Consider the following 24,618-nt stretch of genomic DNA (forward strand, 5'->3'; position numbering starts at 1 on the left):
CAAAACATGATCAATCTTCATTAAGCTGTTTCGTGGTTCTTCCCATGCCTTTCAGGATTATTTCCCTAAAAAATAATAATCTTCTTGTTGTCTGGTAAACCTTGGGGTTCCCCTAAGCCTGGAGATTCAAATGTAATAAAACATGTTTCTCCTGCTGCACTTTAAATGGCAGAAAAGTGAACACTTCTATTTTTTAAAAAAACCAAATACAGATAAATATTAAATAATAAGCAGGCTTCATAAAGGTGCAATGGAAGACTAGTGAGGGCATTCTTTTCCTTATCATTCATTACCCAATAACATTTGAAAATGAAATGTTAAGTAAAGGATTGTTAATGTGTAATTAATCTCTGTTTATATGATCTTGGTAATATTCCCCCAGAACCATAATGTTGGGGGTTCTAATCTATGCTGAATGGAAAACTAGGATGTATTCATGTTTATTCTAGACTGTCAAAAAATGCTTGTCAATGTAACAGGCAATGCAGAAACAGATTCCCATATCACAGCAACTCAAGAGTAGCACAAGTGCAGGTTTTTTTCTTCCCCCTTTAGGAATGAATGGCAGCAATAAAAAAACACACACCAAGTTAGTAAATAAATGAATGTTCTCCCTAAATACTATTTTTGCCTGGGAAAGCAAGTTATGATCCTCTCGGCAGTCTTTCCAGTGGAAAACCGTTATTTCCCCCCATAGAACTCAATTGTATGAGCACATTGTTTTATATCAGTGTGTGTGTGTCTTTAAAAGCACATTTGTCTCACCTTTACACACTATAATTTTAGAACTTTTATTAGGCCAGCCAAAATATGAGATGACAATGTACATGCTTTCAAGCCTGCACACTTCTGTGATTTTCTGGTTGGCCTAATAAAAATATTGCCCTAATATGCTTTGATTTTTCTTATGGACCAAGGCCGCTAGCATAAGGTGTATAACTACACACATAACTTATGAAGTGGCCTGCATTCCTTGATTTTCTTTACTACAAATATTATTTGATCATCTAAACTAAAGGTGAATGGAGAACATGGGGAGTGGGATAAAACCTAGGCAGCTAGCTTCCTCCCTTTCTTGACTGAATGTAAGTTTAAGATTGGTTTTGCTATCTGTGTACAAGTAGAAGACAAGAGGAAAGTTCATCTCCTTTGTCCTGGCTGGTCTTGCCTTCAGTCACCAGGGTAAGGAGGATTTCCCTTGTGCTTATAGGCTGACCTGCCTCTGAGAGAGAATTTATACATCACACAAAAATAAATGTGAGGACCTGCTTCTCTGCAAATGCAAGAAAGCCTTCAGATCCTTCCATTACTTTTCTTAATACCTGCAATATTCAATTTACACTCATCCTAATTATATTTTGACATGATACATTATAAAACGTTCCAGTCTGCTGGATACATGATACATTTTTAATTCTTTTTTAAACTTCAGCAGATCACTTTACCTGTAGTTATTTTGAGACAAACTGCAGTATTGAAAATGCTTTACAAACAGCCTTTCCAAAAAAACAACACACAATGTATTGGATACGTAGTCAAATGCTTAGAAAAATCAAATATTAGAGGAATGTAAGCATGTTTATATTATGAGGACAAAACACAGTGAAAACAAGGCACTGCAGATTTTAACTTGATTACCAGTCCATAATCAAAGGATAAGGAGTTGACCTTGGCATACTGTCTCAAGGTAACAGTGATACACACACAAACACAAATGTACACAGACACACATACACATTCAGGTACTTTCTAACACAGAATAGACTTTAAATTCTTAAAGGGTCTGTTTAGCACATATTTTTGTATGTAAATTATATTACCAAACCCAGGTATAAACCATACAATTAACCGCTTATAGAATGATATAATTATAGAGTTGAAAGGGACCTTGGAGGTCATCTACTCCAATACACAACAGTTCTAGGTTGAAGCCATTATTACCAGTATGTCATCAAAACAGTTAATGTTGCTCTATGGATACTTCATGTATTTTATATTACTGACATGTTTGGGAAATTAGTCTTATATTTGTTGCCAGTATCATTTGAACAGATATGACAATGCATACTAATTACCTTATTGCACAGCTCTCCTTTTTTATATACTCCTTTTCTAAATAACTTGTTTTGTATCCACATTTGTATAAATGTGTGTTAGATAACTGAATTACTGTAAATCAGCATTGACATTCACTTTAAGGTGAGTCCTCTTTTTTTGCAGAATGATAGGAAATCTTAATTTTTATTTTGATATTTGTATATTCCCACTCATTATTCTCTGTTATATATGTCTATGGAATTTCAATATTTTGAATTGACTCCTGAGTTGCTGTGAGCAGAACTCCATTCATGGGATGCTTCCATTGGTGGAAGGGGAGAGGAGCTGGTTTTCACTGATTTTCCCTCCCTGCTGAAATCCACCCATTCTCTAATCTGTTATAGAGGGTTGACGGACCCAACTGTGTTGGGATGGAATGTGGGGGTTGCATGGGGGAATTAGCCAAAATTGCCATCTGCCAGCAGGAACTTCCACTGCCTTGAAAGCCCTTTCAGAAATGGAAGGACACTTGGGATCCAAGCCTTTGATTAAAAAAATCAAAAAATCAACACAAACTGAACCTAGAGGATATAACCACAATTTACATGTACGGACCAAATATTGTTATATAATTCCACAGTTCAAAGCCAACTACTTACATTACAAATTGATCCCCAAACCTTCATGTCTTCTCACCAAATATCCGTCTTTGAAACTCCCCTGTTAATGTTGCTCCTTGCACAACCCCAAGTTATATTTGCCTCAAATTCTCTTTTTTGTCTCAAAAAAGTTATATTTGCCTCAAAGTTATATTTGCCTCAAATTCTCTTTTTTCAGAATCAAGTTGATTTAGAAAGCTAGATGCTTATTGCAAAAATCAGCACCAAAAATCTTTACCCTTGTGCTAAAGATTAAACATGCAAAGTGTGATTCTGGAAAAAATAATCAACTTAAAAAGGGAAATGTCTCCTGTCACAAATTGATTTTCATTGTAAGACTGAAGTAATAAGCTTTAACTGACTCTTCTTATAGAGAATATTGTAAGAATTAGATAATTGAACAAAAGAGTTACATAACATTTCAAAGGTTCTCCCAAACCATACATTGCATTGATTTTCTTGAAACATCATTATGCAATCTGACCAATGTATCATGCAGTCTTTTATCTTAACCAGAATATCTAGCTTTATGGCAGAAAGGAGCCTCAGCTCTGGTATCAGTCCTAAAAAGAATGAAAGACAATATTCATATTTCCATGAAAGAGAACCATGGTTTGTCAAATGAGCCTTCAGGCATTCTCTCCAAAAATTACTCTAACTTTATTATTTAACTCTTCCAGTCTATCTTGTAACTTCAATGACCAGTTCCTGTTTCATTCTAACACATATTCACTTTAACATTCATTTCTTCTTGCATTTTGTCATGATTAGCATTATTTTCCCCAATAAATTTTATTTCTTAACTTTTTATTTTCTCTGCTACATTTCTATCCTATTTCTTTATCAGTATTTTGAAGCTATTCCAGTCCATTAATCTGACAAAATAAATATTTTATCTTTCAAGAGTTAAAATAGAACTAGACTCATGTATATATTTTGATTCAGATTTCTGACTGAATTTAGTTGCAAAATGAACTAAATTGGGAGGTATTGTTTTATACCTATCATCATCTCCCAGCTGAACCAGATACAAACAAATCAATTAACCATTCCTCCACAAACTATAAATCAGTAGTTATCAACTAGTCAGTTGAATAATCAATGTCAGTAAAACAAACCTTCAACTTTGATTTAAGCATGGAAGCATTGAAAATGATATCTAATGATCTAATGATCAGTTGTAGAAGATTTTAAAAGGCCATTCAATGGTGTCACATTATTACAAGATGAAACCATCTCAAAGCACAAGAGATAAATGTTTCCAACAATTTTTTTCAAAACACAGTCAAAATATTAGCAAGCAGAACAAAAGAAAAAATTAATGCAATCCACAAACAAAACTGTTAACAAGCCAGAAATGTCATAACACAGTGGCAAGGAAGGAATCAGCAGCCTGGTGACTGTATGTGACTCTGTGTATGTGCTAAAGCCACCCTGGCTCTCCTGACCACTCCTCTTCCATGTCATGTTTGTGTATGTGCATGACAGAGAGAAAAGAGCAGTGGAGAAAGAGAAGTAGCTGCTACATGGTAGGGACAACCCAGAGAGTGGGAAGGAGGGAGGGAAGTGGGGAAATGTAAGTGGATAGAGCTGAAACAAACAGAAGGAGGTGAAATCTTGACAAGCAATCAGTTTCAGGCTATACTAATGGAGAAGAAAAATGGGGGGAGGGAACTGAGTAAGGTGGAGAGATAGGCTGCCCTGCAAAATGTCAGTCATATTTGCACCACATCACGCTTCCCAGTAGTACACCATCTCCAACATTCCCAAGGGAATGTGGAAAGATTCTTCACTCCTGCCCTAACAGCTCAAGCAACCACAATCACTTCAAGTCAGAAGCCAAACTAACATCTCTTCCATTCTCTTCTCCCCAAAATGTGTGAAATCTTGTAAATTTAAATGCATTATGAATGAAACTTTTTTTTTAAATGTTGCAGCATGAAGTGCTCCTGTTCAGGCTAGGGTTACAGCCTGCTATGCCCTCTTTTGGCTACTGTATTCCACTCATGCCTCCTCAGTTTTATCTCCTAGTCCCTAAAAAAAATAATATTGCATTGTGTAGCCATTAGGTAAGTTCAGTCCTGTTTTGGTTCTCGCTCCCTTTAGAAGTTTTATCTAAAGTTTTTGTACTTGTGCAAACCTTGAGGTTCTCCTAAGCTTGAAGATACCTTCCTCTTGTGCACTTATGGTGCTGTTTGGCTACACAAGAAATCACACATGGAGAATTAGTTTGCTATTAGTATATGAAACTGACACAACAGTAAACATCACTCATAGGGTTTTTAATCAATAGATCTGTGACTAAAGGCATTGGTTGTCTACCAGCTCCTTCCAATCCTTGAAAGACCACACTAGCAAATTTAATGCCACAGATTTAATTGGGATTCAAGATGACCAGATAGGAGAACTGGGCCAAAACTAACAATGAATTTCAAAAGGGACAAATGTCATGTTCTACACTTAAGGCAGGAATAATCAGCTGCCCAAATATATGATGGGGACACCTGGATTGACAGTAGTACATGTGAAAATAATCTAGGGGTCTTAGTAGCCACTGTTTGATGCAGCAGCAAAAAAAGCTAATGCTATTCTAGGCTGCATCATCAGAAGTATGGTGTACCAAACAAGGGAATTAACAGTATCGTTAATTCTACCTTGGTCAGCCCACACCTGGAGTACTGTGTCCAGTTCTGGGTGCCACAATTTAATAAGGATATTGACAAGCTGGAATGTGTACAGGGGAGAGCAACCTACATGATCAAGGGTGTGGAACCAAGCCTTAAGAGGAATTGTTGAGGAAGTTGGATATATTTAGCCTGGAAATGAGGAGTCTGAGAAGAGATATGACAGCTGCCTTTAAATATCTAAAGCAGAGCTTTCCAGACTTTTCATGTTGGTGACACACTTTTTAGAAATGCATCATTTCACAACACAGTAATTCAGTTTTACTAGCAAACTGGGGGTTAAACTAACTGCTTTCCAGCCCTGGAAGAAGCGTGGGGAGTGTTCACACAACACACGTACACACTGCAGCCGACACACTAACACGTCGCAACACACAATTTGAAAAGATCTGATCTAAAGTGCTGTCACATGGAAGATGGAGCAAGCTTGCTTTCTCATGCTACAGATGCTAGGAACCAAACTAATGGCTTCAAATTACAAGAACAGAGATTATGACTAAACATTAGGGAGAACTTTCTAACAATAAGAGCTGTTCAACAGTGAAACGGGCTCCCTCGGAAGGTGGTGGACTTGCCTTTCTTGGAGCAGAGGTCTAGATGGCCATCTGTCATGGATGCTTTAGTTGAGACTCCCGTATTGTAGGGGGTTAGGCTAGATGACTCTTGGGGTCCCTTCCAACTGTACAATTCTATGATTCCGTGACTAGTGCTGGCTGGGAGAAATGCACCTGGAGAAATGCAGCCTGATGAGCAGCCAGAAGGTTGTTTGTTCCCAAAGAGCAACTGTAAGAACTTTGTCACAGCTGCAGCTGAATTCAAGGAGAAGTCCCCTTTGTTCGCAATTCATTAGGTGGCAGTTGTGTTGTAGTGAGAGCACAAATACTACTCATGAATGTATAGAGTGTGATACGTGGTGTGCCTTGGATTTTTATATATTATTCTTATTGAATTATTGTACTGTACTTATGCGTTTGTATTTGTTGTAGTTACTGCATTGTATTATATTAATCTTTGCACCACTTTGGGGGGGGGCCTTGGCCAAAAAGCGGTATTGAAATAAACTTATGATGATGAAGAACTTAATTGGAGAAAGCTAAGTTGCCAGTTCACAAACTAGCAAATCCATGAAATAGTAGAAGACAAGCAGGGAAATGAATATTATAAATTTTGTTATATTTCTCATTTTCAGATTTTCCTACCAAAAGAAAACTAAAGATCAACAAGAACTGCACCAAGTGGGCCAACACCTCAATCCAACAACAGCAAGTCATGCAGTAAAAGAAGCTGGGATCCTGGAATATTTCTAATCAGCTGTTTGGAGGGCAAGGGGGAGCAGTGAGATTGGATGCTCTAATAGAGGGTAGGATTACCAGGGTTCACACATGTAGCTTCAGGTGTGGTCAGTGGCTGTTTGCATGCACAATTGCCCACACAGGGAGGGATATACACAGAGAAGCTGTTAAAGAAGATAAACAGCCTAGCTGTATTAGGTGCAAGTAACTATGTTATTTATAAACTGTTATAGGAGTATTGGTAAAGTGTATGGAACTTGGCTTTCCTACAATGTTCAGCCAGCTGCTTCATAGTAACTAATAATGACATCCAGTTGCTGTTGTTTTGAAAAGTTAAAAAATGTATATTTTCTGTTTATTAGTATTTGTTTATGGTCTCTAGGGTTGCCATATGACCAGGTTGGCTGGTTTTTCATAGATTTGAGACTGGCCATCCAATACTCATCTCAAATACTAGCTAATGCAGCTTTTCAGTTTTCATAACTGTTTATATCTGTATCTATAACTACATATACATATATATCTATGCATACAGATATATAGTTTGTATTCCTTGCAGAAATGTGCACACATGTGCATGTAGCATTCTGGGCAATTTAGAGAAGAACAAATCAACTCCCCACCTTCCACTGTTACAGCTGGTGAGAAAATAGGAGTCATCTCAGATATGATTGACATGGAAGCAATAATATTCATAGAGATAGGAAAATGCGTTAAAGTCAGAACAATGCTATTGCTTTTTACCTCCATTAGCTGGAAATGGTGGCTGCTCAGAAAAAAAGAGTTTAGAAATCGAGAATTTTAGAGTAGTTGGGTAGCAATTCTGGGTGATTTGTCCACCAAGAAGCAAAACATACCAAAAGACAACAATTTAGGTTTTTTTTCTAGCTCAACTCTTACTTCATGTGAATAAATACGGTTTTTAAAACTTTTTAAACATATAGAAATTACTCTGTATGGCCAATACAAGATAAAAACTAGATATCTGGGCTAGCTAATGGCTAAAGTGATAAGCCAATAATCTGAATCAATTTCCCCAAGTCTGGTGCTCTCCAGATGTTTTGGACTACAACTCCCATCTGCTTCAGCCAGCATAATCAGACATGATGGGACTTGTAGTCCAAAACCTCAGTAGGGCACCCAATCGGGGAAGGGGATTTAGGCAAACCTCAATAAATTGTAGTTCATATGGCAACCTTAAAGGTGTGACTATAAACAAATACCAAGATGAAAGGTTCTTTTCGTGAGCATTGACTAAGTTTTACATCAGAGGAAGGGGGAGAAGGAGGAAGGAATGCACAAGCCTGAAACTCAGCTCTGTCTTGCACATTATGGTTTTCTGTTACAGTTGAATACACCAACCACATTCTGGTGTAACAATAAACAATGGTTTATCACTACAAAAATTAGCTTAGCCTCTTGTGGCTCAAGCACTCATCTCTCTCCTCCTCCACTCACACCACCAGGAGAATGAGTTCAGAAGCTTTTATTCTGCTTTAAACATAGTTTACCATCATGTCCAAAATCAGACAAACTGTTTGGTCTTAACTATGTTTAGCTGAAAGTCAGCATATGTCTATGAATTATGAAGCTATTTTGTTTCAGCGAACTCTGGTTAAGATCAGGCATAGGCAAACTCGGCCCTCCAGTGGTCAGGGATGATGGGAGTTGTAGTCCCAAAACATCTGGAGGGCCGAGCTTGCCTACGTCTGGTTAAGATTAGTTTAGGGTTCAGGTGTAATGCTAAACTATGTTGCAATTCTTCACAGCCATGTGAGCTTCTTTCATCCCTATAATGATAAAACAATGAATTGGGCCAGTATGTGGCCCTCGTCATTCTTAGGAAGCATTTTAAACACCACTCTTAATTCATGCAGGAAGCAAGCCCACGATTGGCCCTGCTTTTCTACCTTCTAGTCCTGAACTACTGCTTTTAGCTGACCATCAAGCTGATGGGAAGTGTCTAGCTGAAATGTTGCTGTCTGGATAAAAGCAATGTGGTCATCCACCTCACTTTCTCTGTGATGATGTCAGGTGTTGCCACTGACAGGCAGCAGACAGCAGGATGAGGTAATTTTGACTGCTTCCTGGAGGAGGCACAACACAGTGGAAGCCAAGGTATGAGCTTTATGTATATGATTTTTCCTACAGATTAAAATGATAGAAGTTTTTTTTAATTCAGCAACAAATATATTATGCTATACACAGCAAAGTGACATATATGACTTAATTTATTGTTGTCTGCTTTCTAAGTCTTATTCCTGCCTTGCTAAAGTTGGTTTATGGGTTTAGGGAGATAAAAATATTATTTGAAACCTGAACACTTATTCAAGAGTGAGCTCATACTTTGAATGCCTAGCCAGAAATGGAATGGACACACTCGTCAGAATTAATTATCATGTATTTGATTTAACTGGCCCTTCAATTAGATTGTAAGAAAAATTAATTCATGATCCTAAGCAAATTTACTCAGATAATAAGCCTCACCAAGTTTAATGGTACTTAGTCTGTAGTAATATGCTTAGGACTACAGCAATACAGGGTGATTGTATGCATGATGACATTTCACCCCAGTCCCTGGATATCCTCAACCAGTTGTTTCATACAGGTGTTCCAAAGAATGGAGGCCAGGACCTGTGTCCAGCCCCCACCCCACCCCCCCACCCCGCAAAGCTGTCACTAGAGCAATAAGAAATTCCTTAGCATCACCTTCTAGAAGCAACATTCCAGATAGGTCAGCTTCTAGCTGAAATTGTTGATCCCACCATTGCTACCTTTTTGCTGCACATTTGCTTTATTTGTATGTTATAAAATAGAATAACTTGGCTGAAGATTTCTCATCCTGAGCTGACTGGAAGCTTTATTTATCATGCTTAAAAATAATACTAAAGAAACAAATGGGATTCATTTGAAAGTTCTTGTTGCTGCTTGTTTGCTAGTGACTCATATTCACATTGTTCTCTACTAAGGTTTCTGATCTGTAGAAATGAATAGAATGGTTCCAAAGTGAAAATCTGCCTGAGACCAAATGGTATGTTGAGCTTCTAAAAGTCTTTTTTGTATGAGAGATAAGATACAGAAGTTCTCACATAAAAGTAAAGCCCTTATTAGAAAAAAAAACCTAAGCAATTCTGCATGTATTTTATTTATTTCTTCTATGTTTGGGAGTTCTTACTTCAAATTAGGCATCCAAAATCATTTATCATGCAAATTGGAGCAGAGGATTATTTGTGTCTTAAGAAATTTGGATATAAATTTGTCCTTAAAAATATATTTCATAGCTTTTTTTCTTTTTTCAATGTTTCTTGGACAATTTTATTGTATAGCATAATTGTATTTCTCATTGTTTCCACTAAACAATCTTCAAACATAAGTTTTATAATTACACATACCTTAAAGGTGCATCAAATATATATATATATATATATATATATATATATATATATATATATATGCAGGTTTTGGTGTCCTCGGGTGTCTTCCCGTGTAAAAGTTGGGGTGTCTAGGCGACGTTTCGACGAGGTCTCACTCGTCATCTTCAGGCTGGTGCTTTCTAACAGGCTGGTTACTGTTCCAGTAACAAGAAGCCGAAAGCACCAGCCTGAAGATGACGAGTGAGACCTCGTCGAAACGTCGCCTAGACACCCCAACTTTTACACGGGAAGACACCCGAGGACACCAAAACCTGCATTCCTGTACCCGTGAAAATCTACGAAAGCATATATATATATATATATATACACACACACACACATGCATGAAAGCATGGTGAAATTATGAAAGTTTATACTTTAAAAAATAAATCATTATGTTTTATGCTACAATATAGTATATTTATTATTTTATTTATTTAATCAATTAATCCTACACTTCAAACAAGGAGTTCACACAAGGCTATCTGCTCTTCTCATTTTTATCCTCACAACTCTTGAGGTAGGCTAGGCTGAGAGATAGTTAAGTATAGGTTACCCACTGACCTTCATGACTGAGCAGCACTTTGTACTGAGCGGCCTTCCCAATCTAACATAGTCCAATGCTCTACCACACTACTTCTCAATATATCTCAGAGTATATAATACTAAAATTGTTTAAAATACAGTGGTACCTCTGGATGCGAACAGGATCTGTTCCGGAGCCCCATTCGCATCCTGAAGCGAACGCAACCCGTGTCAGCGTGTTTGTGCGCAGGTCGCGATTTGCCACTTCCGCGAATGTGTGTGACGTCATTTTGACCAACTTTGCATGTGCGAGCGGCAAAACCCGGAAGTAATGCACTCTGTTACTTCCGGGTCACCGCAGTGTGCAACCTGAAAATACTCATCCCGAAGCTACTTCAACTCAAGGTATGACTGTACTGCAGTCTTGGTTTGGAGGAAGGAGAGCAGAGCAAAAATAAGAAATTTCCCTCTCTTTATGCCCTGTTTCTGAATTTCCCACCCACATGCTATTACTTGAGGTTTGTGCATTGTGAATCTACCTGGACTTTGTCACACGCTCCCTCCCCCGCCTTCATTCTAAAAACATATTGTCTGATTTGGTCATGTTTTCTCTCATAAAATCTGCAGTGATTGTGAACACTTGGCTGCATCTTTTCAAACATATCCTCCTGTCAAACCAGCCATCACCTCAACATTTTATGTATTTTTCTTATCAATTCCTTGCCTAACCTTCCCTGCCATTGTTTTCCTTTCTGTGCATGATAAGGGTGAGTGTTTTCCTACAATGTTTCTAATACTTTCTGATGGAACCATTTCAATCGGTTTTCACGCCTGGAAGTGCAGAAACAGTGCTGGTCACCCTAATGAATGACCTATGCTGGAGGAAAGACCAAGAGAGTACAACAGTTCCCATTTTTCAGACCCCATGAATTTTAAGATGTGAACAAATGTGTCCTTCTGGAAAAGCTCTGAGTTGGGAGTTAGACATTCTAACCTATCTGTAATATTGTTTCCAGAAGGTGATGCTTGGGAATTTATTCTTGCTATCATAGCATTTTTGCTGGGGGCCCCACAGGTCCTGACTTCTATGCTTTTGAACACCTGCATGAAACAACCTGGCTGAAGATATCCTGGGATCTAGTGTTAAATGTCATCAATATACTGATTACTTCCAACTCTACTTCTCCTTTACATCTGAGTCAAGTAAGGTAGTGGAAGTGCTGAATCAGTGTCTGGAATCAGCAATAGGCTGGATTAGGGCCAATAAACTGAAGCTCAGTCTTGGCATGATAGTGGTTCTGTGGGCAGGTGGTTTACCTGCTCCAGGTAAAGATGTCTGACCTGTTATGGATGGGATGACACTCTTGCTAAAGGATAAGCTTTGCATTTCAGGAGAAGATGCTAATAATGAGGGTCCCAAGCATTCCACCCACTTAAAAAGCCCCACTGCTTCCTAGTTCCTAGTTGAATGTTCTGAGCACATTCAAAGTGTTGGTGCTTACCTTTAAAGTCCTACGCTACTTGAAAGCAGGAAGGAATGCCTGTCCCTGCATCAAACTACCCAATAGCATTAAGGTGATCTTTGAAAGCACTCCTCAAGATGCCCCAAGCAGAGGCAGATTTAGGGCAGCACAACCAAAGGGGGTGCCAAAGGGCATCACAACTATGGCATAGTACATGCACAGAATGGAAGGTGAGAGGTGAGTGGGAGCCAATTTTTGACCTCTCACAGGGTGCTGATGGAATTTGAAAGATCAAAGTCCGCCCCTGCCCCAAAATTGAAGTAAGGTCAGTGGTGACAAGGGAAAAGGCCTACTCAGTTGTAGTCCTTCCTGTCCATGGAATTCTCTACCTAGGGAACTTTGCTGGGCTTCTACATTGTTGTTGTTCCTGTGTGTCTGCATGTGAGTGTGCCAGGTGAATACTTTTTATTTTATTTTCACAGACGTTTTAAATGGTTTAGCTGCTGCTTTTAACTATGCTTTCACTGAGAGTGGTGGGTAGTTTCCAGCCCTCAGACTAGTTAGGCCCACCAGGACTGTTCATTTGGCCTGTGAGGCCATTTCAGCCAAGCCATGCCCATCTGCGCCAACAGATAAAGACATGGCTGGATCAGATGAGTTTCTGCAGACACTGTGTATCAGCTAATTGTTGGCCCTTGCAAACCACTTTGAGCAGAAATGTTGTGATATCAGGTGAGTGACAAACAGGCAGCCTATTGGAAGCTTGCAATCAGGACCTGACTACAGTAGTACTCTCCCCATCAGCAGCTGGCATTCAGAGGTTTGTATCTTTTGATGGTCTTATATTGTATGATTTTTTTCTAATCCTCTTCTAAAGTCATTCAAGTTAATGGTCATCACTACATCTTGTGAGAGTGAATTCCATAGTTTAACTGTCTGCTGCTTGAAGAAGAATTTTCTTCTGTCTGTCCTGATTCTTCCAACATTTGGCTGCATTGGATGGTCACAGCTTCTAGTATTATGAGAGTGGGAGAAAAGCATCTCTCTATCCAGTTTCTCCACTCTCATCTGCTATGCCTCTATCATGCCCACACTTTTCATACTTGTTGGAATTGTCTGCGTTGGTGCCTTCAGTATTTTACCTTTAAGAAACTCCATTTTTCGGAATTTTCTGACAGATAATGTTTAGACTGCACTGCTCAATATTTTGTTTTAGTATATTGATACTAGATTTTTATTGACGGCATGTCTTTCAACTTTATTTGTGCATTTGTGCATTGTGGATATTATGCTTTTTTACTTTGCTGCTTATTTTTAAAAATCCTTAGACATTTACAATATATAAATCGATTAATAAAATAAATAATTAATTAAAAACAAATCTTTCCCTCTGCCCCAGACTTAATGAAGATTGTCCCTCCAAAGCTGATATTTGCATCAGGAGGAGGAACTCCCAGTGTAAGACTGAACTGAAAAGAGGTTGGTTGGGAGATTATAAAAACGGATAAGGGAGATTATGGAGCGAGTTAGAGTGGTAGATGTTATTGGGAAGGGAAAGGAATGAACTATTAAAAGCAAGTGGTGGATGCAAGACAATTCTGGAGGAATGATATGAAGAAAGGACAGGACAGAGACAGAAGAGGTGGGTGGAGGGAAAGGAATAAATGTAAAATAAACACTATCCTTCCTCTTAATTACAACGCTAAGATTCTGAAGCTGGGATCCCCTCAAGCAAATTAAAGGTCATTTGCTCATCGCACAAATATCTGCTTTAATAAAAATAAGAAGGACTGATGCATGTTCACTTGGAAGACTGCACTAATAAGTGATCAGTTTCATATATTAAGAAAACATTGGAGATACAACACTTCTGCATATACTCTCACATTGTCCAATGTCACCTCAAATGCAATGCTTTTCAATGAAAGCACCACACATTCATCAGTGAGTCATCAAGCTCTGAATCATCACAATGTGAGAAATAAAAAAGGATGTGAACCAATGCTATGGATTGTTTGCATTTGCTTTTACCTAATTTGAATGTGTTTTGGAATGTCCTAGTTCTTCCACAATGGATTTGAACCTCACAGGGCAGAGTACAATATTAGCAATGAATGCTTCTGCTCGAAAGGTTAGTGGGAAAGTGGTTGTGATCATGAAAAGCAATAATTCATATAAATAAGTGGAAAATAACAGTAAATAGAGCCCAGGTTAGAGCAAGAGAACACTGCTTTTTCCAATAAAATGGATAACTATCTTCATAAACACAGACAGAAATTTATCTTAAAGGTTTATAAAGAAATCATAGAATCTTAGAGTTGGAAGGGACCATTTGTGGTTTGTGGTTGCCAGACCCCTTTAATCCCTCGATCAAGCAAGTCTTAAAATATAAACTAAGCTAGTTTACTCATGAGGTGATTTCCTGGTGGATGAACCATTATGAGAAACAAAGGAAAGGAGCTCTGAGGGAGACGGCAAATGTGTGGGGTCCGTCCCCTAGCCCCAGCCTGCAGTTAGATGGAAGGACAAAAGCTGGAGTTTAGAGCAGAGTTTTCAGGGATGTGACCTAGAAGTAAAGCAGGAGAGAGCACAATGTTTGATTTCCATTTGAATCCAAGGCTGTGGCTATGGGACAAACAAGAACCTTGTTGGGTGTTAATGCTGTGAACAACTCCAACGTAGGCTTAGGTTGTATATATGTGTAAATAAAGCAACTATCTTAAAGACACCACAGTCTCTGCTGTGCCTCGTTTCCAAAAGGAAACATTAACTCTGGGCAAGTGTCTTGAACCCCTGGAATCTTGCACTGCTCAGAGATTGGGGAGGCGTGCAGCAATATTATTAACCAATGAGATCAACATTTTCTTGCATGTTTTGGAACCTGACATGTGGCACAAAGACAAAACCTTGACACTGCAAGACAAGAAAGGTACTCAAGAATATTTTCCCACAAATCTGCTACTAACACTTCAATCATGTTTGTGCAAACTTCTGGAAACAGAATAGCATGCTCTAGCATGAGGGATGAGATACAAATACACCATCAGAGTTCCTAAGCACGTCAAACTAGGATGTTCTAGTTACCTGAGCATATTAATGTTCTGCTGCTAAATATGCGGTAACTGACAATTGTGAGCTTTTGGGATTCATAGATAGGGGTTGTTTAGGGAAAACCCTCAAACTCTGCTTTTTCAAAAGTGGTCAAAAAGACATTTTCTCTCCCCCCCTTCCCTGTGATTTTCTGGCCTGTACATCACTGTTTTGGGAGGGCATTCTGTACACTTTCTTTCTTTCTTATCTTTTTCTTGAGTGTAAGGAATTGAGAAGGTGAGAAGAAAGACAAAAGTGAGGAGGAATGAAAAGTTCACAACTGGGTGTGGATGTGCTTGCCATTCTGCCTCCTCCAACTTAATGCAAGAGCTGTTCTCTAGGATGTCCTGTTTTAGCAATCATAATAAAAAGGAAGTTGAAAACATACAAAGAATGGCCCTGCCTGCTTTATTTCTAGGGTGCACGTGAGACATTATCAATCACAGCAAATGCTTTCAGCCTATTGTTTGTGCAATTCATCATTAAAAACATGTACTGTGGTCAGCCTTTGATAGAAACAAATGCATTCTCAACCAGGTTGCCTTATTTCTGGTTTGTGTGATCTGCTACCTGCCGTGTGCACCTGGCCCACTTTCAGCCGCATAGGTGACTTGCATGTGTGTGACCTGAAAAAGAGGTGAATAAAAGTCTTGCTTGCCTATGTGCCCTAGCCTGCCATCACCAATTCAACGGGTCAGTGGAAACAAGACTTCACATCTTCCCAAAGCAAGCCGGACAGACTAGGGCTTTGGAGGGGCAGCATGGAAGATAAAAGGCAACTCACTCGCTTTGCTGTCACTACCGCTCAATGAATAGGAGGCTTTACTGTCACCTATAAATGGCCCTGGATCGAAGTCACTTTTTCCACATGAGGCAGCAAAGTTCGAGCACAGTCCCTGCAAGTTCTTGCTGCTATTTTCTGGGACTGTGCTGGCCCCTCAGCTATGTGCCTAGGCATGGCAAGCCTCCTTCCATGCCAAATGCCCACCAGTCCATCCTGGGAGCTTGGTACCAAAAAATGTACGTCCCACTAAGCTCCCCTGAACTTTGCACGGGAGAGGCACACAGAGCCACTCACTGTGGCTCTTTTACTTCCCTTGTTTTATGAATAGAGGTGACTTCCAGGGCACAATACCTCTGCCTTTGTTAATTTCATGCCACACTAAAGTGGGAACTGAGCAAATGCAGATGCAGTCTCCTTCCAATACACACTCTGCTCCCTAGAAGAGGTTTCCTGGCAATTGACCGAGTCCAATATCAGCAACACACCTGCCTCAGTAAAAGCCTCACTTTCCGGCTCATACAGATTTGCATTCCTCTCCAGTGTTTCCCTGGCGCACAACCCGCAATTTAACGCGTAGGCTGGATGGATGCAAGTGGCATTAGAAAGGATAAGAGCAGCAGGGGATAATGTGAGCTCCTCATGTGAAAGAGGCTATCTAGGACCCTCTGTCCCCTTTTCAGAGAAAACTCTGCCTCTTTTGCTGAATTTTTTGCCTGTCTATAGATGACATTTGGAGGCAGCTGTCCTCCAGTCACTTTTGTTGCAGAATTGCAAACATTCCCCCTTCGAGGGCTTTTAATAACACAGAGATTGTCAACCCCTGTGTTGCTAGACCTTGGAGGGTTGGGGTTTGCTCTAAACTTCTTGGAAAGATAATAATTTGAAGGAGAGCGCACGATAATTCTGCTGACTCGGGACAAGGCGTTCGCCTAGAAAACCTTGACTCTTCTTCCTGTTTCTCCCACTGTTCTTCCCTTTCCCCTGCTTTTCCTCTCGCTCTTCCATCGCTGCTTTCAAACAGTCGAGAGATACAAATCACAACGATTCCCTCCCCTCACCCCCGCTCTCCACAATTCACGTGCAATAAGGAACTAAAAGGGAATACTAAAGAAAGAGGGAAGCCAGGAGGGAAGATAGCAGCGCAAAATGCAATCGATCGATCGAGGAAAGGTACTCACATGACTGTGGAGCGAGCGGCTTTACACGGACTCTCAGAAAGCTCTCGGCCCGTTTTTGTTTGTAGCTCGTCCTCTGCGCAGCTCCCGCAGCAAAGCGATCAAAAGCTGCAACACCGGTCGCTTTACAAAAGGGAACAAACACGGGAGGGTTTGTATTACTCCAGATTCTTGTATGTAGCCTATAAATAGCGAACTTTTAGATGGAAGCAGCTAACAAATGAGAAGAGAAGGCGTAATTTTGCACGCAGACCCCCCCCCCCGCCGCTTTCCGGGGCAGTTGCCGGAGCTGAAAGTTGTGAGTGTATTACAGCGAAGGAACTGGGCTTGATCGTGGTTATGAATGTAGAATGTGTGGGGTTTTTTGTTTTGCTAAGCTAGTGGCATTCTGCCTCCCCTTGTTGACTTCTGGTGCCTGGCAAAAATGTATCCGAATATTGCCTATATATTTAGAATAATAGTGGAGATGGGGAATTTGTATAAAGGGGGGGGGCCCTATAAAGCATTAGCTTTTTCGTAGGTTGAACTTGACATTTTGAAAGCCTGTGTTCCATATATCTGTCATGAACCCACTGAGTGACCTTGAGCAAATCACCCTCTTTGAATCAGTCTTCCATCTGTGAAATGGGATTCACATGGCTATCTCACATGGCTGTTGAGAACACAGCAGGAGTATAGAAGTACAGTACTAATAAATTGGTGAACTCATCCGCAGATTATTTGGAATAGGAGTAGGAGAGAATAGATGCTACTGTACAGATGACCAATATCTTCTCACTAAGTAAACTTTGGGACCACACAAGCGGAGCGTTTGTCTATTCAGGCTAGAGTCACCATTGTTATTGGGCACTATTTGGTGGAATTGCCCCTAACGTCTTCTGAGGATGGGACTCCTACTATCTTTCTTCTCCTTCATTTACGTTAATAGATTCTGAAGTATTGGCGTTTTCGCGGGGGGGGGGGAGCTTCCTCCTCATCAAGGCGGCCCGTGGCTCACCTCTGGGGGCCATTGATTTCCGAGAGCTGGAGGGACTGGCTCCCTGTCAGCGGCGGAGCTGCCGCTGCTAAGGATCCTGAGCCCTGCAGCTCCGAGAGGGGTTTCCTCCCCGTGACAGGTAGCTGTCAGAGCTGCCCGGGTAGGAAGTGCTGACCTGTCTAAAGAAATGCATCTGCGTCTCTGAGAATTTTCCGGACAGATGTTGCCAGTTCACTCCACGGAGGCTTCCATCAATTTGCGCACACTGAGTGGAGTTGATGACTGTTTGGGTTTGGCAGCGGCGGGGAGTTGTGTCTGTGCGTGGATGTGTGTGTGATGCCATCAGACATCCTGTGGCACCGACTCTCTGGGAAATGTCCGCTCCTATACAACAGGGCTTCTCAAGCTCCCTCGCAGCCAGGCTGTGCCCCACAAAAACTAACGCTGGAAAGTCATGGGGAAAGATGACTTTGAGTTCGTTCCCCTTTGGGCTTTTCTCAGCTTAGCTCCCTTTAAAATCATACTTTTTATCTTTCTTTTCTTCCTGCTTCTTCCAGACTTTCTTTCTTTCTTTCTTTCTTTCTTTCTTTCTTTCTTTCTTTCTTTCTTTCTTTCTTTCTTTCTTTCTCTGAAGTTTGTGTCTTCCTCTCTTTTTGTCTTCTCCCTTTCCAGATTTTCTCTTTTGCTTCTCAATTTTCTCTTGCTTTTAATTACTGACCTAGCTTATTTCACAGCTCTCAAGGAAAAGCATGCAATATCACGGAGGTTTTAAGGTACATCAGTGAACATCTTGCTCATTTTAGGTCAAAGGCATAATTCATTCTTTGAAAACTATGGTTTTTGTATTCAAGCCACCAACCCATGAACTTGGTTTCAAAGCAGGTGGCAGTAAATATAATAAATCCATATGGGTATTGTTATTTTTTCAAAGAGACAGAAAGATGCTTACTTTGACACTTAGCAACTTGGATTCCATTTAGGATTCTTAAATGATTCAAGGTCATGGTCCTGTGCACAGTTACAGGTAAGTAACTGCGTAGGGCTGTGACTTTAAAGTAGTTTAAAATATGAAACATGACTCCCACTCAATTGTCAAGTCTTGGAGAGAACATACACCCAGGAAATGTGGTTGTGTGCCCTCATGCACATGTGTGTATGCAACATCAAAGAAGAATATGTATGGGCATATTTAGGGTTTGTGAACCCCTTGACCCAAAATAAACATGCGTTTTTATACGTTTAAAAACCTGATCAGACATAACTTCTGACATATTTAAGATGAGCATTTGATGATTTATAAGCAGAAGGAACTTTAAAAGAGGAATTTTGTAAAATGTCCAGTTGCCTTTTTTCATATATATCCCCCTTCATTTTCTCTCTCTTTCAGACAGAGAGATTTGGGGGCAGGACACTGATCATTGAATAATCCTGTTTGTATGGAACTTGTTAAATAGGATAAATAGGACATTCATCTAATTAATAAACGCTACAGTGACTCACACTGATTTACACAGGATTTAGTACACATTTTTGCATCCTTGAGAATGTGTTTTGTGCCAACAGAGGGAAAGCCGGCCTTCTTCTTTAGTAAACTTTTTGTTGGCCTGTAATCTGAATCTATCTATAGGACCAAGGTCAAGTAACTACTAAAACAAAAACCCGTCTTGTGTTATGAGGAAAACTGTAACTGTAACACCCTCTTCCCATTTGGGAGAAGGGGGGAGAAGAATTCCTGCTTTCTCTCTGTGAACCAAAGGACAGAGTAACACTCAGCAGCCTCCACATTAGAACAATTCACCTTTTACTCATCTCTTATTTATTTATTACATAAATAACAGCCGCTTTAGAACTTACTACCTTGTGTTCTTTCACTAAATAAGAATATATCCAACTTTAATCTGCTTCTCCATCCACTACTTACCATTTGCAAGATCTGTATTAAATGTTTATAAGACCATACTGCACCTAACAGGACTTGGTTCATTTTGATTGATAAAGCTACAGCAGGTTCGTCTTGTGTGCTGCTAATCCTTGTATAGCTTAGCTTTGTAGCCCCCCCCCCCCCGGCCATGCTCTTTTTCAACTACAAGTCAAGTCTAAGGAAACCTAAAAATTAATGCTTTAATACTCCAAAACTGTGTGTGTGGCCAGTGTTTAACTTGCAATAATTATGCAGAATTTCAGTTTATTCTTCATGCAGAATCCAAATTAAAACACATCACTTGCAAATATTTTGTGATGCGATATTAGAACGCAAATGAAAGTTTAAAAGTTTTTATGCAGGCTTGTGCTAATGTTATTCTTGATAAAAGCTGGAAAATAGAGAGCACAGATTATTAACTGGAAATGGATTATTATTTGGGTGTAATAAAAATGAAGGAAAAGGGCAATAACTCTGGTAGAGCACATGTTTTTGCATACAGAAGGTCCCAAGAGCATCTCTAGCAAGAAGGACATGTAATGGGGAGACGGGGACCTCAGACTCTGGAGACCTGCTGCCAGTCAGAGTAAATAATAATGGCTAGATGGACTAATGGCACAGGGAATCTGCAGCCATCCAGATGTTGTTAAACTACATCTTCCATCATTCCTGATCACTGACCATGATGGCTAGGGCTGATGGAAGTTGGAAATCAGCAATATCTGGAAGACTATGATATGTGTCCATAAGATAGGCTGGGGATGGCTGGAGTTGTGCATGCTGTTAGGCAAAGAGGAGGTGTGGAAGGGTTAAAGGAGATAATTGCAAGAAAAAGTAGTTTAAGAAAGGGAGAAGGAAATAAAGATAGGATGGAGGAAAGACTAATGTGGGGACATTGAAAGAACTGGGAATAAGTTTGAGGGAACTCAGGGAGGTATGTTATGCAGAATAAATGCAGGTTGTCCTGCCCTATGTCTGTTGAACCTGGGATTTTTTCACCTAGAATCCCTTTTATTGAAAATTAAAGGATGAAAGCCCATCAACCTAACTAACTTTATCAAGAACTATGGGCAAAGTTTAATCACATTGGCCATCACAGTTTAAAATAGCGGCATGCATTTGTGAACAAGCCATGGGAGATTTTTTTATATATATCACCCGATCTCGCCTCAAACACTACTTTCAACAGAGGCAGCTGTGTAAAATTTCACTCATTCTACACAAGGTTAATACAAAATAAAACTGAAATCTAACTAAAAATACTTAGAAACACGGAGCTCACAGAGCTGTTCATGTGGGATGAAAATTTGTATATGATATAATGAATACCCCCCCCCATTACCTGCCAGTTCTCAAAGCATGCTTGGCTATTTCTTCCAAGGAATGAATTTTCCATGTTTTCCATACACAGATCCATAGATCCACCCGGAACCCCTAGTAATATGGATTTACATAAATGAGGTGCAGCCTGCTGTTATCACTAGACATAATGGCCAAACATATTGTGATGCACTTATGGTGACTTGAATCCAGTGAGATCTTCTGCATTGTACTATATGTCGTGCAAAAAGGTACGGACTGTACTGGAATATGAAATAATCAAACTGGTTTCTTCTCTGAAACCAGAAACAGAAATCTATACTTTTCAAAAGTAACTGTATTGCAGAGGCAAAACTTTTCACAAGTCATCAAACTTCCAGACTCTTTCTCACACAAATTTGGACTAACACCTCCGTCAGCTCTAGGCAAATGAGGGGCAAAAGTTCTGAAACTGGACATTGCAATCCAGTACTAAAGTGTAACAGAAGTGCAAACAGCTCCTGTCCTCAGATCCAATTGAGACTGTTTTGTTATGGCTTGTTTTCTGAGTTTATTAACTTTTTACAGTCAATGAGCAATTAAAGATTGCAGGCACCCAAATATCATAATGATATTTCTTTCTTTCTATCCACCCATAATTTTTCCTCTCTCTGTGCTACTATGTATTTCTTTTTACCTTTCAGTCGAGAATCGAGGGGTAAAAAGATGCAGGGGGATGTTAACACTGGGTGGAAAGATGAGAAACTTAATTGCAGGAATCTTTGTTTCAAGTGGATTTTTTTAAAGCTTCTAATACTTTCTCAAGATAGTTAAAGAAATTGCTTTCAAAGTGTGCTGTTTAAACAAACTTGATGGAAAGGAAGTTGAAAATAAGTTACAGAGTTGGGCCAACCTGCTTTATTTATGGGGAACATGTGAGACATGGAGGGGGACCCTTTTATAGACAATCCTTTGATAGAAACAAATGTCATTTTCACTAGATTCCCTTATTTTTGGTTTGTGTGATCTGCTACCTGCCATGTATGCCTGGCCCACTTTCAGCCCCACAGGTGCCTTGCATTGTGTGCATAACTGTGTCTGACCTGAAATGCAGGTGAATAAAAGTCTCACCTGCCTACCTGCCCTAGCCTGCCAAGGTCAATTCAACGGGTCAGCGGAAACAAGGCTTCACGTCTTTCCCGACCGAGCGAGGACAGACTAGAGCTTTGAAGGGGCAGCGTGGAGGCTAAAAGGCAGCTCACTCGCTTTGCTGTCACTGCCGCTCATTGAAAAGGAGGCTTTACTGTCGCCTATAAATGGCCCTGGATCGAAGTCACTTTTTCCACATGAGGCAGCAAAGTTCGAGCACAGTCCCTGCAAGTTCTTGCTGCTATTTTCTGGGACTGCGCTGGCCCCTCAGCTATGTGCCTAGGCATGGCAAGCCTCCTTCCATGCCAAATGCCCACCAGTCCATCCTGGGAGCTTGGTACCAAGCAATGCGAATCCCACCACTCCCACCCCTCTGCCTGAACTTTGCACGGAGACGGAACGAAACACACACAGCCACTCACTGGGGCTCTTTCGCTTTCCTACTCCTGTCCTCCTTCTTTTATGAATAGAGGTGACTTCCAGGGCACGATGCCTCTACCTTTGTTAATTTCATGCCACGCTAAACTGGGATCAGAGCCCAGGTCCCGCAGATCTCAATTCTGCTGCACACCCTGCTCTCCAGAAGGGTTTTTCTGTCCCTGGCAATCGATTATACCCCTTTTAAGCAACACACCTGCCTCGGTAAAAGCCCCATTTTCCTGCTCAGATTTACATTCCTCTCCAGTCCTCCCTGCCCCACCGGCACAAAACCTGCAATTTAACGCGTAGGCTATATGCAGTTTGGGGGGGGGGTTACTTCATTGTGACGGAGGGGGATGCTTGGGAATGCTTGAAAAGCAGAGAAAGCGTATACATTTGGGAGGATACGAGGAAGCTCATGGGTACTGGCTAAGGTTCTTTTCGCACTCTTCTACAGGCTCCCTGGGGCCCTCTTTCCTCGTCTTCTGAAAGAGTGAACTTAAGCCTCCTTTGCAGAATTTGCAGCCTGTTTCTTTATCATATTAGGCGGCAGCTGCCCAGTGCCCACCAGTCATTTTTTGCTTGCGAAGTATCAGTGATCCCTCTAATCCTTGGGCTTTGGTTCTCATACGGATCTTATCCGTCCGATATTGCCCAATTTTAGGGAGAATGTCTAACTGCCACTATCAGGAGAATTGGAACGAAGCGACACATGGTCATTTTGCTGCTCGTTCTCAGCTGATTTAGACTCAGGAGACAAGGTAGTCACTTAGCAAACCTTTCTCTCTCTCTCCGTGGTGCCTTCCGTCACCCACTTTTCATTTACTATACCCCCCCTCCTCCCTTTTCATAATTGCTTTCCGCTCACCAAGAATACAAACCTTACACAGTTTTGCGGGGCGGGGGTCATAGGGAGGTACTCACATGGCTGTGCGGCGAGCAGTTTACACGGACTCTCTGCAGCTTGGAGGTCTGCTCTCAGCCCGCTTTGATTGTAGCTCGTCCTCTGCGCAGCTCTCGAAGCAAAGCGATCAAAAGCTGCAACACCGGTCACTTTGCAAAAGGGAACAAACACAGGAGGGTTTGTATTACTCCACGTTCGTGTGTGTAGCCTATAAATAGCGAAGTTTTTGATGGAACCAGCTAACAAATGAGAGGAGAAGGCGTAATTTTGCGCAGGGAGCCCCCCTTTCTCTTTGGAAGATTAAACCCCCCCAGGCAGTTGCTAGGGCTGAAAATTGAGGGTGTATTGTAGCAAAGGAATTGGGTATGGTGGTGATTATGCATGTGTTTATTGAGGGTTGTTAGGGTACTGTCGCGCTTTCTCGAGACATGCGCGCGGGCGCGCGCACGCACACAAACCACATTTGCTTGAGATTGACCAGGGTTAGAATCACTAACTGCACTTCAAAAGTTCTTAATGATAAAGGGATGGGGCTGAGAAGAGTGGGGTGAAGCACAAAAGGGTTGTTTAGGGAATGTGGCGAATCAAGACTGAGAGTTTCTGGGACAGCTGAGTGAGGGATCTTTTAAATCAGCCCGTTCCTTTAATTCTGCTGAGGAACCTATAAGCCCAGAGGATGCATTATTATTGCAAAGCACTTCGCAAACTAAAATATATCTTTTATACAAAAATAATTTCCCTCCTACTTTTTTATTTTTAAGCGTCGGACACAGATCACTCTTTGTCCTTCTTATTATAGAACGACCCCCATCTCCTGAACTTCGGGG

The 24,618-nt window shown here is 40.6% G+C and overlaps 1 protein-coding gene across 11 annotated transcripts in view; it reads right to left on the reverse strand.

Annotated features, from left to right (window-relative positions):
• Window positions 1-23,936, reverse strand: part of ESRRG (estrogen related receptor gamma) — a 473,643-nt gene extending 449,707 nt beyond the window's left edge. For 9 of the 11 annotated variants that reach the window (XM_081904148.1, XM_081904142.1, XM_081904154.1 and 6 more), the window contains exons 1-2: window positions 23,812-23,936; window positions 17,126-17,245 (exon numbers count right to left, since the gene is read on the reverse strand). In XM_081904148.1, the coding sequence (XP_081760274.1) occupies window positions 17,126-17,127 (2 nt within the window). In that variant the 5' untranslated portion in view covers window positions 17,128-17,245; window positions 23,812-23,936. Of the gene's footprint in view, window positions 1-17,125; window positions 17,246-18,273; window positions 18,663-23,101; window positions 23,134-23,811 lie in introns of those variants that run through there. The other 2 variants (XM_081904156.1, XM_081904155.1) reach the window with 2 other exon arrangements.
• Between the last annotated feature and the right edge of the window lie 682 nt (window positions 23,937-24,618).

The sequence above is a fragment of the Podarcis melisellensis genome (assembly GCF_964234715.1).
Source record: "Podarcis melisellensis genome assembly, chromosome: 3".
Lineage (NCBI taxonomy): Eukaryota > Metazoa > Chordata > Lepidosauria > Squamata > Lacertidae > Podarcis > Podarcis melisellensis.